General features: G+C 37.2%; 1 protein-coding gene across 7 annotated transcripts in view; it reads left to right on the top strand.

Moving 5' to 3' along the window:
* Nucleotides 1-15,881, top strand: part of TATDN1 (TatD DNase domain containing 1) — a 46,152-nt gene that overhangs the window by 20,795 nt on the left and 9,476 nt on the right. For 5 of the 7 annotated variants that reach the window (XM_036830392.1, XM_036830395.1, XM_036830397.1 and 2 more), the window contains 4 exons: nt 4,602-4,687; nt 4,777-4,817; nt 6,617-6,693; nt 12,969-13,039. In XM_036830392.1, the coding sequence (XP_036686287.1) occupies nt 4,602-4,687; nt 4,777-4,817; nt 6,617-6,693; nt 12,969-13,039 (275 nt within the window). Of the gene's footprint in view, nt 1-4,601; nt 4,688-4,776; nt 4,818-6,616; nt 6,694-7,113; nt 7,310-12,968; nt 13,040-15,881 lie in introns of those variants that run through there. The other 2 variants (XM_036830399.1, XM_036830393.1) reach the window with 2 other exon arrangements.

Consider the following 15,881-nt stretch of genomic DNA (forward strand, 5'->3'; position numbering starts at 1 on the left):
GACAGCAGTGAAGTTTGCTGCATCGATTGACTCTTCCTATCACGAACTATTTCTCGGTAGCCCAAGATGATGTTTGACAGCATTTTACCCACAGTAGAACTTCTTTCAGAATTGGAGTCAGTCCTCTCAAACCCTGCCACTGCTTCATCATCTAAGTTTATGTCATGTCATTTCAACAGTCTTCACAGTATCTTCACCAGGAGTAGATTCCATCTCAAGAAACCACTTTCTCTGCTCATCCATAAAAAGAAACTTCTCATTCATTAAAGTTTTATCATGAGATTGCAGCAGTTCAGTCCCATCTTCAGGCACCACTTTGAATTCTAGTTCTCTTGCTGTTTCCATCACATCTGCAGTTACTTTCTCCACTCAAGTCTTAAACCCCTCAAAGTCATCTATGAGTGTTGAAATCAACTTCTTCCAAACTCCTGTTAATGTTGATATTTTGACCTTTTCCCACGAATCACGAATGTTCTTAATGGCATCTAGAATGGTGAATACTTTCCAGGTTTTCAGTTTACTTTGCCCAGATCCATCATCTGTGGCAGCTATAACCTTACAAAATGTTTTTCTTAAATAATAAGACGAGAAAGTAAAAATTACTCCGTGATCCATGGGCTGCAGAATGAATGTTGTGTTAGCAGGCATGACAACAACATGAATCTCATTGTACGTCCCCATCAGAGCTCTTAGATGAATGGGTGCATTGTCAATGAACAGTAATATTTTGAAAGGAATCTTTTTTTCTGAGCATTAAGTCTCAACAGTATGCTTAAAATATTCAGTAAACCATGTTGTAAACAGATGTTTTGTCATCCAGGCTTTTGTTATTCCATTTACAGAGCGCAGGCAGAGTAGATTTAGCATAATTCTTAAGGGTTCTAGGATTTTCAGGTTGGTAGATGAGCATAGGCTTCAACTTAAAGTCACCAGTTGCATTAGCCCCTAACAAGGGAGTCAGCCTGTCCTTTGAAGCCAGGCATTGACTTCTCCTCTCTAGCTATGAAAGTCCTAGATGGTATCTTTTTTCAACTTGAGGCTGTTTCATCTACACTGAAAATCTCTTGTTTGGTGTAGCGACCTTCATTCATTATGTTCACTGGGTCTTCTGGGTACCTTGCCGCGGCTTCTGCACCAGCACTTGCCGCTTCGCCTTGCACGCTTATGTTGTGGAGGCGGCCTCTTTCCTTAAACCTCATGAACCAACCTCTGCTGGCTTCAGACTTATCTTCTGCAGCTTCCTCACCTCTCTCAGCCTTCACAGAATCGAAGTTAATTAGGGCCTTGCTCTGGATCAGGCTTTGGCTTAAGGGAATGTTATGGCTGGTTTGATCTCATATCTAAACTACTAAAACTTTCTCCATGTCAGCAGTAAGGCTCTTTTGCTTTCTTATCATTTGTGTGTTCACGGGAGTAGCACTTTGAATTTTGTTTAGGAACTTTAACTTTGCATTCACAACTTGGCTGACTGGCTCAAGAGGCCTAGCTTTTGGCCTGTCTTGGCTTTAAACATGCCTTCCTCACTAAGCTTAAACATTTCTAGCTTTTGATTTAAAGTGTGAGACATGAAACGCTTCCTTTAACTTGAACACTTAGAGGCCATTCATTGTAGTGTTATTAGTTGGCTTAATTTCAATGCTGTTGTGTCTCAGGGAATAGAGAGGCCCAAGGAGAGGAAGAGAGACCAGGGAACACGCTGGTAGGTCAGAACACACAGAATATTTGTTAAGTTCGCTGTCTGGTATGGGCAAGGTTTGTGGCTCTCCAAAACAATTGCTATGGTAACATCAAGGACCACTGATCACAGATACAGTAATGAAAATACAATAATACAATACAAATGCAATAATGAAAAAGTTTGAAATATTGCAAGAATTGCCAAAACGTGACACAGAGACACAAAGTGAGCAAATGCTGTTGGAAAAATGGTGCCGACAGACTTGCTTCATGTAGAGTTGCCACAGATCTTCAATTTGTAAAAACAAACAAACAAGAAAACAGTATCCAAGAAGCTCAGTAAAACAAGGTATGCCTGTAATAACAGCTGGTGTGATCTTGGACAAGGTCTTACACCCCTCTGACACCAGCTCTTGTCCTATCTGTCCTAGGGTTATTTTGAGGATTAGATGAGACAATGGTATAGGCACTTAAAAACCTTTTTATAAAGTACTCTAAAGTGTTCACCCTAAAATGTAAAGTGTTGACCCTAAAATGTAAGAAGCAGTAATATTTACAATCAGAAGCAAATCACAGCTTTGCTAAAATGAGCAAATCTAACTCAATAATTCTCATTTATGAATTTTTAAAAATCTTAAAAGAAGCAGAGAAGTCTCTTAATAGGTGCCACTGGTGGTGCAGTGGTTAAGAATCCACCTGCCAATGCAGGGGACACGGGTTCAAGCCCTGGTCCAGGAAATTCCCACATGCCTCGGAGCAACTAAGCCCGTGCGCCACAACTACTGAGCCTGCGCCCAGAGCCTGCACGCCACAACTGCTGAGCCCGAGTGCCACAACTACTGAAGCCCGCGTGCCTAGAGCCCATGTTCTGCCTCAAGCCCGCGCGCCTAGAGCCCGTGTTCTGCCTCAAGAGAAGCCACTGCAATGAGAAGCCCACGCACCGCAATGAAGAGTAGCCCCCGCTCACCGCAACTAGAGAAAGCCCATGTGCAGCAATGAAGACCCAATGCAGCCATAAATAGATAAATAGATAAATAATAATAAGTAAATCAATAAATATTTTTTTTTTAAAACCTGAGTTTTAAAAAAAATAGGTGCCACTTCCTGCCCTTTAGCTTCTGTTGTTATTCCTAGTTACCATAGTGGGTTTTTTCTTTAAAGACCCTAGTCATTTGATGTTAAGTACCAATTATCCTCAATTTGTATTATTGGGAATGACTTTTTACCACATGGTTTTCTTATGATACCTAGCTGGCTTGAGCACGTCGACCTTTCTTTTCTCAAATTATATAAAATTCTGTAAGCACGTTGCTTGGGCATCTGTTATTTTCATAAATTGTACTTCTGCCTACTCTGCGATAGGAAGGCTTATTTCCAAGCTGATCATTAGATTCTGTAAATCTGTGGCTTGGTTGTATGGCTGTGTGTAGCCAGAAGCCAAATACAGAGTAAAGTTTACATAATGACTGGAGAACACTTAATTGCTGACATTTGAATTACTTTAGAGGTTCTGGAAATAGTGACCAGTAGTAATTATTAAAATATTTTTTTCCAACTGTTCGTTTGTATTTCCTACACTGTGAAGTTTCAGCACCATGCTAACTAAAAATATTTTTGCTTATTCTAGTCCAGCAGAATCTGGAAAAAAAAACCCAAAAAACATTGGATAATAAAGACATAGACCACCAATTTTAGGATGACTGTTTCTTTGAGAAGTACATTTCTATTTCTAATTTTAAAATGTAGCATTTTCAAGAGTTTTACAAAGGGGGTACTCTTAGGAAAATAGTTGTCTAGCACTTCAAGGAGACAAGATATAGGAAAACATAGCAAAAGAGATTTAAGTTATACACGGAGAAATTGTTCCCCCAAATTAGGGGCCTAGATGAGGTGAAACTCCTTAAAATAATACGACACCTGTTGTCTGTAACTCCTGGTTTAGCTTAAACTACATGACCATTAATGAGAACGAGAGGGAACATTGCTGAAATGAAAAGACACACAGAACTCCCACCCTGTCATGTCCTCTGGATATTGTCCTTAAATGCTGGGACCAGGAAGAGGCTTCTTGAAAGCCTCTTGTGTGTTGTGATCTTGGACAAGGTCTTACACCCCTCTGACACCAGCTCTTGTCCTATCTGTCCTAGGGTTATTTTGAGGATTAGATGAGACAATGGTATAAGGCACTTAAAAACCTTTTTATAAAGTACTCTAAAATGTTCAGGACTGCCATTTTATCATGTAGTTTTCATTTTTCTGAAAAATAGAGTATTTCAGTTTTTTTGCTCATTTGTTTCATAAATTCTTTGTGTTTAGTTTTTAAGGGAATCCTTCTTTTTGCTCAGTGGCAATAACTCCTTGTATAACAGCACATAGAAAACACTGAGTGTAAAGCCTGGCCTCTCACTGGAGTGAGTTGATTCCCGCTGGCGGTGCTCAGCCAGCTCTCGGGACAAGGGGCTGATGGCCATGTGTTTTCGGCCACCAACACATGCTTCGGGGAAGGGATCCCACGGGTGATAGGAGGGTGTCCACTTCATTTGTTGGGATTTAGTCAGAAAGCAAGTTAAAAGTAATTATTTGGGGGAACAGTCTCCATCACTGGAAACTTAAACCTTACAGCTCTTTACTTCTAGCCATCAGCAGTAAAGTGCTACCTAATTTACCTGGCAGTTACAATGGAAAAACTAACAAACATTTCTGAAAATAATTTTGTAATCCCAGAAAATGAAGTAACCCTTCCAGGAAGTTTTTATAAAAGCTTTCGGCTAGGCCTGATGTGTTTTAAATGCCTGAATTCACTATTTCTGTTCTATCATTTCTAGAGAATAAAAGCCCTTTAACTTAAAAAAAAAATCATATGACAATTATTTTTCTCATGCTAAAATAAAATTTTTAATGAAAATTTTTTTTCCATTTTGCAGATATTTTGAAAAACAGTTTGAACTGTCAGAACAAACAAAATTACCAATGTTTCTTCATTGTCGGAACTCACATGCTGAATTTTTGGGTGAGTTAAAGCTAAAATCTCATTTAAAATTCAAGAATTTGCAGAAATCAAGCTATTTGCTACAAGTTGTTTCTGTTTTAAATTCACAGACATAATGAGAAGGAATAGAGATCTGTGTGTAGGTGGAGTGGTAAGTATAGAAACTGCTTTTAATAAATGATGTTGGCCTCTATAAAGTGATTCAGATGCCAGCAATAAAGTTACTAAGGTTCTGCTCTCTCTTATTTGAAGGGCATATAAATTTACTGTTGAATCTATAGATCAGATATGGTACAAATATAAACCACACTATTTTAGTTACATTTACTTTGTTCAGAGTACAAGAATGAGTACAGAATTCTGTTCACAAGAAAACCCCGTGAATTTAGTCCTGCACATTGTAATAGTCTGCATGATCTTCTTTTTCTCTGCTTCTTCCATCAGCCGTTCTTTAATGTTCTTCAATTTAAATTTTGAGCAAAATATAAATGAAATTTAATAATATTTTAAAATATTTTAGCACTCTTTTCAGGTTTGCCTTCTTAATTTCTTGTCAACTGTATTTATTTACTATTACCACTCTGATTAGAGACACATTCTCATTTCTGTAGTTTGCTTCTGCTCAAAACACTTCTCTATGGTCATTTCGGTCATTAGTCTTGAGAAAGTTCCATAAATATTATCTGTCTCTCACTTAGCTTGGGTATCCATAGCAGTGATTTTTAATTTTTTTTTTTTTTTTTTTGGATCATGGACTCCTTTGAAAATCTGCCTCAGAAAAATGCTCATATGTACAATTTTCACATGTAATTGTAGGAGAGACTCACTGGTCTCTAGCAAAAAGCTGTTATCCACATGTAAGTGGACTTTCTCAGTTCAGGCCTGTGTTGTTAAAGGGTCAGCTGTAGTTTAAAAAAATTAACAGCAACAACAAATCCAACCTAAATGTTTGACTTTTATAAAAAAAAAAATTGCCAAATAAATTAATAACTAATTTTCTAAAATGGTTTATGAGGGTCATATTTTAAATTATCTTACATTGATGGAGGCTATGTTTTCTTTCTAGTCAGCTGTAAGTGCTGAGGGGAAGAACAAATTTTCTAAAATGGTTTTCTAAAATGGTTTATGAGGGTCATATTTTAAATTATCTTACATTGATGGAGGCTATGTTTTCTTTCTAGTCAGCTGTAAGTGCTGAGGGGAAGAACAAACCCTTTTGAGCAGCTGTGTAACAGTTATTTTTGAGAAACATGTTACCCACAGTATATTCAGACTCTCTGGATGCTATATTAACGTGACTTCACCTGTTAGGTGTGTTTAAAGGAGTCTTGTCACTTATTGTTTTGATTACATAAATACATCTGAAGTGTGAAAAATTTTGCTTTAACTCCTTTATCTTTGAAGGAGAAAAATTCCATCTCAATCCTTTTTGCTTGCTGAGCTGATATTATTGACTGTATAACAATTTACAGTTTCTTAGCAATGTTCTTAGAATCTCTTTATAGGTCTTAAATTTTTCTCTTAAAATTCACTTCTCTTCTAGAAAAAAAAAAAGTATCCTCTAACAGAAAAATTGAACATTTAAAAATGTTTTTTAAATAGTCTTGTAATATTTTACCTTTTCCTCATGCTTTTGCCTAGAATGTGGCCCTCTCCTCCAGTCCCCTTTCCTGGAGGTACAGCAGTAGTGCTGGTGCAGAGACCTCAGCACAGCCACAGACAGAAATTCTAGGCAGCCATCTCCGTCTTGCCTCATCACATTGGAGATGATGACAGGTTATAACTGCGAAATTTGATTTGAAAATAAAAATTGTAGGGGCCACATTTGAAACCCCATGTTCAAAAAACCCCTACTGCGTTTATATTTTTGCTTAGAAAGTCCTATTAATGTTATTTAGAATTTTAAAGAAAAGTAATTATTATAATAAAATTATGCCTTCATGTCCTTAGGTGCATTCATTTGACGGTACCAAGGAAGCAGCAGCTGCTTTGATGGACTTGGGTCTCTACATAGGATTTAATGGTTGGTAGGTCCTTGAGTTGTTTTTTGGTTTTCGTTTTTTTAACTTTTATATTAAGCAGATTCCTTAAGTTGTTTTAGAGGGAATTACTGATAAAGATTTAAATTTGTTTTTATTAAAATTTGTGTGTTTTGCATTGACCTTGGTCTGTGAATTTTAGTGATAAATGTAGGAAATTAAACAGTATGTTACTATTACAAATTAAAGCTTGAAAGCTATAAACTGCTATCCTGTATTCCAGTAATGGAAAACAATTTTCTGTTGAGATTAGCAGGTAGCTTTCTCTAGCAATGCAGTTTATTCTCGGATCAATTTATCCCTTTAAAACGTATGTGTTCACGGCATTGCATATACATATACACAAGTGATGTCCACCTATGGGGGAAAGGTCATACTATGACATAATCGTCTTCTATATCTCTGTAGGCCAAGAAACTGAGGCTCAGAGAAGTTAAGAAACAGGTGTAAAGTCACTCAAAGTGTGAGAACCTGTATCCTCTTCCTCACTTGGTGACCTTCCTGCTGTTATACACACTAAACCTCATGCACCCAGTACAGTCTGCTAGCACAGCTGGGTCCCTGGGCTCATTTTCTTCCAAATAATTTGGTGAGCTTCTACCAGTGTCTTTCCTCAGGTTATCAGTGTAGCTCATGAAATAAATTGCAAAATAAATTGCAAAAAATAAGACTTCCTTTCCCTCTTCAGTGTTTCATTTCCTTAAAATCACTACTTTTCCAAGTACCTTTTTTTTTTTTTTTTTTTTTTTTTACTAAACTCCACTTTGGAAAATAGAATCACGAAATTAATTATTTGCTATAGAGTTCAGACTTATTTAAATGTCCTAGATGCTTCTTTCATATTTTAAATAAATTGATGATTTAATTAATTTATATATTAATATGGAAATAATGCATGCATAAAGAAGTAGTACTAAAAGACTTATAAACACAGTCTCCCAGCATGCCATCTACCCCAAGTTAATTTTTCCAGAGCCAACCACTTTACTCTTTATCGCCTTGTATCTAAATATTACATATGTTATTAACTCTTAATTCATTCCCTTTGTCTATTTCCATTAAGGTGTTTGAGCACTTTAGTTCTTATATCCAATACTGCCCCCCCCACCTCCATTATTTCCTCTATAACCCTCTCAATGTAGTTATTTGAGAATTTTTGGTTATATGCATATTACGTGTTTTCATTATTATGTCTGTGTAAAATATTGTTGACTGCTGAACCATGTGATGTACCACTTTTTTATTTTCCTGGAGTAACTTTCCTCATATTTTTATTTACTTGTCTTTCTTCAAAACTTGAAGCCTTCTTCACACTTTCCAACAACTCTGTAAAATGCTTTTTTCTATTTTTCCACATGAGGAAACCTGTGTGGATAATCAGATAATTCTTTAGTTCCTGACCCTTCCATCTTTCTGCTACAGTTTGGACTAGTGTCTTTTCTGTGATAGAACTCCTATTTTAAATCTCATGTATTCTATTTTGTTTTGATGGAACACTTGTTTGCAAATGAATTAATTCTGCTCTTCCTCTTGAAAGTTTGCCTGGACAGTCAATGAAAGGGGGAAAAAAAAAATACTTTGACTTGATATTTTTTCTAGGCATAAAATTCTAGATTAGAGATCATTTTCACTGAGGATTTACAATATTCCAGTTCTAGGTTCCAGTCTCTATTCTGTTTCCCAATACATTACCTGTGACATACTTTTTTCCCTGTGGAATATTTTAGTTATTTATCTCTGGTATTATCAAAATGTGCAAAGGTGTTTTGATGGGTTTTTGTCATTCTCCACTGGCTCCTTCCAGCTAGAGGCTCATCTTTGTCAGTCCTGAGAAGTTTTCTCAAAATTTTTTTTTTTTCTATTCTTTCTTTGGACCTCCCAGGCTGATACCCTGATCTCATTTTTAAAAATTATTTATTTATTGATTGATTTTTGGCTGCGTTGGGTCTTTGTTGCAGTGCGTGGGCTTTCTCTAGTTGCGGCGAGCGGGGCTGCTCTTCGTTGCGGTGCGTGGGTTTCTTATTGCTGTGGCTTCTCTTGTTGCGGAGCGCAGGCTCTAGGCGCGCAGGCTTCAGTAGTTGCACCACGCGGGCTTAGTAGTTGTGGCTCATGGGCTGTAGAGCGCAGGCTCAGTAGCTGTGGCGCACGGGCTTAGTTGCTGCATGGCATGTGGGATCTTCCTGGACCAGGGCTCTAACACGTGTCCCCTGCACTGGCAGGCGGATTCTTAACCACTGCGCCACCAGGGAAGTCCCTGAGCTCATTTTTTTATTCTACAATTTCTATCTAATTTTTTTCCTCCTCTCAAACAAGTGCTTTCTTTTTCAACTTTTTTTTTTTTTTTTTGGCTGTACCACACGGCTTGCGGGATTTTAGTTCCCCGACCAGGGATCAAACCTGTGCTCCCTGCAGTGGAAGCCTGGAATCCTAACCACTGGACTGCCAGGGAATTCCCTTTTTCAACTTTTTAAGGAAACTTACTTAAGCTTTTGTTTTCAGTCTCTGAAAGCTCTCGTTTTTTTTCCTACCGTATTCTTGTTTGGTAGATGCAGCATCTTCCCATCTCTCTAAAGATATGTTATATATATATATATATATATATATATGCCATTTAATGCTTTTATTTCCTCTGAGTTCCTTTTCCTCTTTGTTTTGGTCTCTATCATGATAGAGGCTTTCTTCAAATGTCAGGCAGTTCTTTGCTGTATATTTTAAGAGTGAAGGGGGAAAAGCTGTTGGAAGCTCTGTGGGGAGATAGCCCATCAACTGCAGGCCCACAGATGGCCAACTGACTTTCTCACCGGGGAATTCTTAATGTCAGCTTGTCAAGATCTTGCTCTGGGTTTGTTCAGTTTCTCCAGAGAAGGCTCCTCTGATCCCTGCTGGGAGAATGGGATGAGAATTCATACACATACCTCTGTTCTGGAGCAGGATGGTGCTGGAGAGAGGGTGTCTCCATTCAGTAAGCAGTCCATCTCCATTTCTATCCCTGCCTCACCCTGCACTCCTCTGTGTTGCTTGTCTTCCAGTTCAGAGACTGTACACACATCTCTCTCTCTGTCTCTGCCTCTCTCGCTCGGGCCAGGGTACAGGGCAGTTGTCATCTCTGCACCAATTTATTGGAAAGTAATCTGAGAATCCCATCTTCTCTTTACCCTGACTTTTCAAACGATCCCCATTTCAGTCCCCTGCCCTACCCCAGCCTTTCTAGGTACCTAGTTCTTCCCATTCTTAGAACTTCCTTGGGAGAATTGGTTTGCTTATCTTCAGTATCTCTCTCTACAGGCACATAGCACTTAAGTCACTTAGCACGTAAACACAGGATCATTTACCATTTCTCTATCTACTTTCTGCCTTATATTTTGTGATGAGGAGTTAGAAATGTCTCCGAGTTTCATCAAAATATGCTGTTTCTTCTTATTTTGGGATGATTTTCAAGAGAAGGGGGTAGAGACCTTTATTTCACCAACTTGAACTGTACGTATGTCTTAGAGGTTTCTAAATGATCTTGAGTTTATAAAGACTTGGCTTTAAGCTAATTACCTGAGTTTTTTTTCTCCTACATTAACTCAGAATTAATGGGTCAGTAGTTTATTTAGTCGAAGTCAATATTTCTATTCTTCTTTTGAAGTTCAGTTTAGAGTAGTCTTAACCTGAGTTTCTGGGGTATGGTAATTTAATCTGTTTACATTATGATATAGTCTTTGGTTTCTAAAGATTAAATTAGAATTTTTCCCCCCAAGAAAATGGGAAAGTTTCAAATTTGACCATAGAATTATGCAGATGCTCTTCCTTAAATGGGAAACCTTATTAGAGATTCTGGCTTTGATTAAAAATATTTCTTCTGATAATATATAGTTCTGTATTTAGATCAGTTTTTTTTTAACCGATGTGTAGTTTATTTAAATGTTTCAAGTGTACAGCAAAGTGATTCAGTTATACATCTTTTCCGTTATAGTTTATGACAAGATATTGAATACAGTTCCCCGTGCTATACAGCAAATCCTTCTCGTTTATCTATTTATATATGGTAGTGTACATCTGTTAATCCCATACTCCCGGTTTATCCCTTCCCGCCTCCCTTTCCCCTTTGGTAACCATAAGTTTGTTTTCTATGTCTGTGTAGATCAGTTTTTACAAGCATTAATATATGTAGGAAAAGAGTCAATCAGACAATTTGTTTTCATGAGATTAAAAGTATGCAAATACTCCAAAACTTTGGTGATGTTTTAAATTTAGTATCCATATCAAATATATCAGCATATTTTAGAAAATATATTGACCAAGTATTAAGCTGGCTGAAAATAAGAATTTTGTTTTTTCTAGAGAAGACTAACAAAAGGCTGGTACTTACGGCAAACTGGACACACATTTCCCTCCTACCCCTCCTAAAATCCTGCTAAAATAAAATTATATTCAAAAAGGAAAAGTAAAGAAAACAAGGCCGAAGTTTTGCTAATGGAGAAATGTTTTGTAGATTTCTGGAAGACAGATGAAATTGGAAGAGAAAACTTAGACTGTACCACTAAAGGGCCTCAGAGGAGATGGGAGCAGGTGTAGCAGACAGAATCCCAGAAAGGCTTCGGGCTTAGAATTGCGACCAAAACAGGGTGATTGAAGGCCTATACAGAGAAAGATACCAATCCCCATATCCACTCCCAGGCACAGAGTTCAGAAGCAGCAAGCATTTATACTCAGGGGGAAAAGTAATTTTTTCTCAAGAAAACTGAACAAACTGGATTATTGAGGACTAAGACTTGGAATGCTTATGTCGATCCCAGAGGAAAGCATTCAGTGGATGGAACAGGATCAGCCAGGAGTTGATAATTGATGGGGCTAGGTAATAAATACATGGAGATGGGAGGTTCTGTGTTATTCTAGTTATGTGTATATTTGAAACTCTCCATGATGAAAAGTTATATCAAGTCCTGAAATTAAAAATGCAACATAAGGACAGTATTAGTTCGTCATCACATATATAGCAAACCATCCCAAAACTCATTGACATATTACAGTAAACTTTTTTTTTTTTTTAAACCCTCATGGGTCTTTGGGTCAGCTGGGGTTTAATTGATAGAGGTGAGCTCTGCCACAGGCTCCATGTTGGGTTCAGATCTTCGCCATGTGTTTTCATTCTGGGTGCCTAGGCTGAAGAGGTAACAGTTACTTAGTGCATGCTAATCTCAGAAGATCATGAGAGTGCCATTGCAAATCACGAAAGTGTATTCCAAGCCTCTTGGCCATATCATCCCATTGGTCAAAGCAAGTCTTGAGGCCATGGCCAGATTCAGGTTCCTTCTTCCTACTAAGAAATCATGGCAAGGGTGCAGATATATAATTCTGTCAAATGAGAGAGAATTGGAACCAAGAATCCAGTCTATCTCAGGGTGTGAAAATGAAAATTAATTCCCCAGAAAAAAAGGTATGAAAGAAACAGGGCCTCGGAGACCAATTCAGGAGTCCTAAAATTGACTAATAAAAGTCCCAGAGAGAAGAAAGAAAATGAAAGAGGAAAAGTCCTGTTTTTCCATAATGTTTTCCCAGTTAGGGGTGGGGAAGAGTCTAAATTGGAAGATTCCAACTGCCTAAATGGATGAAAAAGTTTTATGCCTGGACACATTATCAAGTTTCAGAATATCAAGAGTAACGGAAGATCTTAAACGTTTCCAGATTTGGGGGTGGGTTGCAGTGGGGTCTAAACAGGAATAATAAAACTGACATCTCCTAACCAGCTTTCTAGTTTCATACCATGTTAAATACTCATAGTTCTAACAGTGATTGTGATTTTCATCCTTTGTGAAGATTCTATTTCTGATTAGTGAAACATGAACCTTGAGTATCTGATTCCTTCATACCAGTGAATCCCTGGGTATTTGGCCCATAAAGAAATTTGCCATACCTTCAAATGCAGCCTTATGAGCTCGAAATTATGCAAATTACCCAGAGACACAAATAAATTCTTTTCAAAGAATTGTTTAACATAGACTGTTACAGAAAGTTATTGGACGATCAACTGATAGGCACAAAAAATTGCACCCCCTAAAGGCAGGATCTGGTTGGAATAGATCTTAACCTGGATTCTGTAAGGATGGGAATGTGCAAATACTTTCTAAAGTATACTTCCATTGTAGCCAACCAAAGTTTTGTTTCAGGATTTTGGGTTAGTTCTGTAATCTGTTTTAGACAAGTTTATAATATGAAAAAGTTGCTGTTCATTAAATGCACCTTTTTATTTTATATATGAATAACTTTTTTTTTTCAAGCTCACTGAAAACTGAGGCTAATTTGGAAGTTCTGAAGTCAATACCTAGTGAAAAATTAATGATTGAGACTGGTAAGTTTGCTTTTAGAACTTAATTTTCATATTAAACCATACCCAAAAAGAGCTAGAGAAAAGTAAACAAGTATTATTTTATTAGCATGCTCAACCTCAACAATTATACTTTTCAGGAAGTCTTTGGGAGTTGTAATGGAAAAATATTTATGCAAGCGACTTTTTCAATTTTAGAAGTCTGACTAAGCCTAAGCACTTAAAAATGGAATGTCAGACTATGTGGTAACTAAGGAGGTTGTTTTATTAAACAAGGAGTCTTAGCTAAGCATTTCACCTCAGGGCTGCAAAAACTATTCAGAATTTTTTTTAAACAATGTCTTCTTTGTAATGGCTTAATTGTACAATACTTTTTAAGTAAAGTGCAAACATTTAAATCAAATTGGATTTAAGAATTTTAGAAATTAATCTGCTGCCTCTCAAAATAAGACAAAGTTAGAAACTAAAAATTTTCTCTCTACCCTGAACTCAAGGCTCTTCTTACACACATGGACTTTTTTAGTAAAGTCAAGACTGAGCCATTCTGAAGAAATCAGGTGTATTTCCCTGGGGAGTCATGAAAACTAAATTATCTTATTAAAAATACAATGGTTGTAAAATGTATAAGCTATTATAATTCTTTTTTTTTTTTTTTTTTTCTTTAGACATCTTTATTGAAGTATAATTGCCTTACAATAGTGTGTTAGCTTCTGCTTTATAACAAAGTGAATCAGTTATACATATACAATAGGTTCCCATTTCTCTTCCCTCTTGCATCTCCCTCCCTCCCACCCTCCCCATCCCACCCCTCTAGGTGGTCACAAAGCACCGAGTTGATCTCCCTGTGCTATGCGGCTGCTTCCCACTAGCTATCTATTTTACATTTGGTAGTGTATATATGTCCATGACACTCTCTTACCCTGTCCCATCTCACCCCACCCCCTCCCCATATCCTCAAGTCCATTCTCTAGTAGGTCTGTGTCTTTATTCCCGTCTTGCCACTAGGTTCTTCATGGCCTTTTTTTTTTTTTTTTTTCCTTAGATTCCGTATATATGTGTTAGCATACTGTATTTGTTTTTCTCTTTCTGACTTACTTCACTCTGTATGACAGACTCTAACTCCATCCACCTCATTACAAATACCTCCATTTCATTTCTTTTTATGGCTGAGTAATATTCCATTGTATATATGTGCCACATCTTCTTTATCCATTCATCTGTCGATGGACATTTAGGTTGCTTCCATGTCCTGGCTATTGTAAATAGAGCTGCAATGAACATTGTGGTACATGACACTTTTTGACCTATGGTTTTCTCAGGGTATATACCCAGTAGTGGGATTGCTGGGTCGTATGGTAGTTCTATTTGTAGTTTTTTAAGGAACCTCCATACTGTTCTCCATAGTGGCTGTATCAATTTACATTCCCACCAACAGTGCAAGAGTGTTCCCTTTCCTCCACACCCTCTCCAGCATTTATTGTTTCTAGATTTTTTGATGATGGCCATTCTGACCGGTGTGAGATGATATCTCATTGTAGTTTTGATTTGCATTTCTCTAATGATTAATGATGTTGAGCATTCTTTCATGTGTCTGTAGGCCATCTGTATATCTTCTTTGGAGAAATATCTATTTAGGTCTTCTGCCCATTTTTGGATTGGGTTGTTCGTTTTTTTGTTATTGAGCTGCATGAGCTTCTTGTAAATCTTGGAGATTAATCCTTTGTCAGTTGCTTCATTTGCAAATATTTTCTCCCATTCTGATGGTTGTCTTTTGGTCTTGTTTATGGTTTCCTTTGCTGTGCAAAAGCTTTTAAGTTTCATTAGGTCCCATTTGTTTATTTGTGTTCTTATTTCCATTTCTCTGGGAGCTGGGTCAAAAAGAATCTTGCTGTGATGTATGTCATAGAGTGTTCTGCCTATGTTTTCCTCTAAGAGTTTGATAGTGTCTGGCCTTACACTTAGGTCTTTAATCCATTTGGAGTTTATTTTTGTGCATGGTGTCAGGGAGTGTTCTAATTTCATACTTTTACATGTAGCTGTCCAATTTTCCCAGCACCACTTATTGAAGAGGCTGTCTTTTCTCCACTGTATATGCTTGCCTCCTTTATCAAAGATAAGGTGACCATATGTGTGTGTGTTTATCTCTGGGCTTTCTATCCTGTTCCATTGATCTATATTTCTGTTTTTGTGCCAGTACCAAACTGTCTTGATTACTGAAGCTTTGTAGTATAGTCTGAAGTCAGGGAGTCTGATTCCCCCAGCTCCATTTTTCGTTCTCAAGATTGCTTTGGCTATTCGGGGTCTTTTGTGTTTCCATACAAATTGTGAAATTTTTTGTTCTAGTTCTGTGAAAAATGCCAGTGGTAGTTTGATAGGGATTGCATTGAATCTGTAGATTGCTTTGGGTAGTAGAGTCATTTTCACAATGTTGATTCTTCCAATCCAGGAACATGGTATATCTCTCCATCTATTTGTATCGTCTTTAATTTCTTTCATCAGTGTCTTATAATTTTCTGCATACAGGTCTTTTGTCTCCTTAGGTAGGTTTATTCCTAGATATCTTATTCTTTTTGTTGCAATGGTAAATGGGAGTGTTTTCTTAATTTCACTTTCAGATTTTTCGTCATTAGTGTATAGAAATGCAAGCGATTTCTGTGCATTAATTTTGTATCCTGCTACTTTACCAAATTCATTGATTAGTTCTAGGAGTTTTCTGGTAGCATCTTTAGGATTCTCTATGTATAGTATCATGTCATCTGCAAATAGTGACAGCTTTACTTCTTCTTTTCCGATTTGGATTCCTTTTATTTCTTTGTCTTCTCTGATTGCTGTGGCTAACACTTCCAAAACTATGTTGAATAATAGT

Source organism: Balaenoptera musculus, chromosome 17 (assembly GCF_009873245.2).
Source record: "Balaenoptera musculus isolate JJ_BM4_2016_0621 chromosome 17, mBalMus1.pri.v3, whole genome shotgun sequence".
Classification (NCBI taxonomy): domain Eukaryota; kingdom Metazoa; phylum Chordata; class Mammalia; order Artiodactyla; family Balaenopteridae; genus Balaenoptera; species Balaenoptera musculus.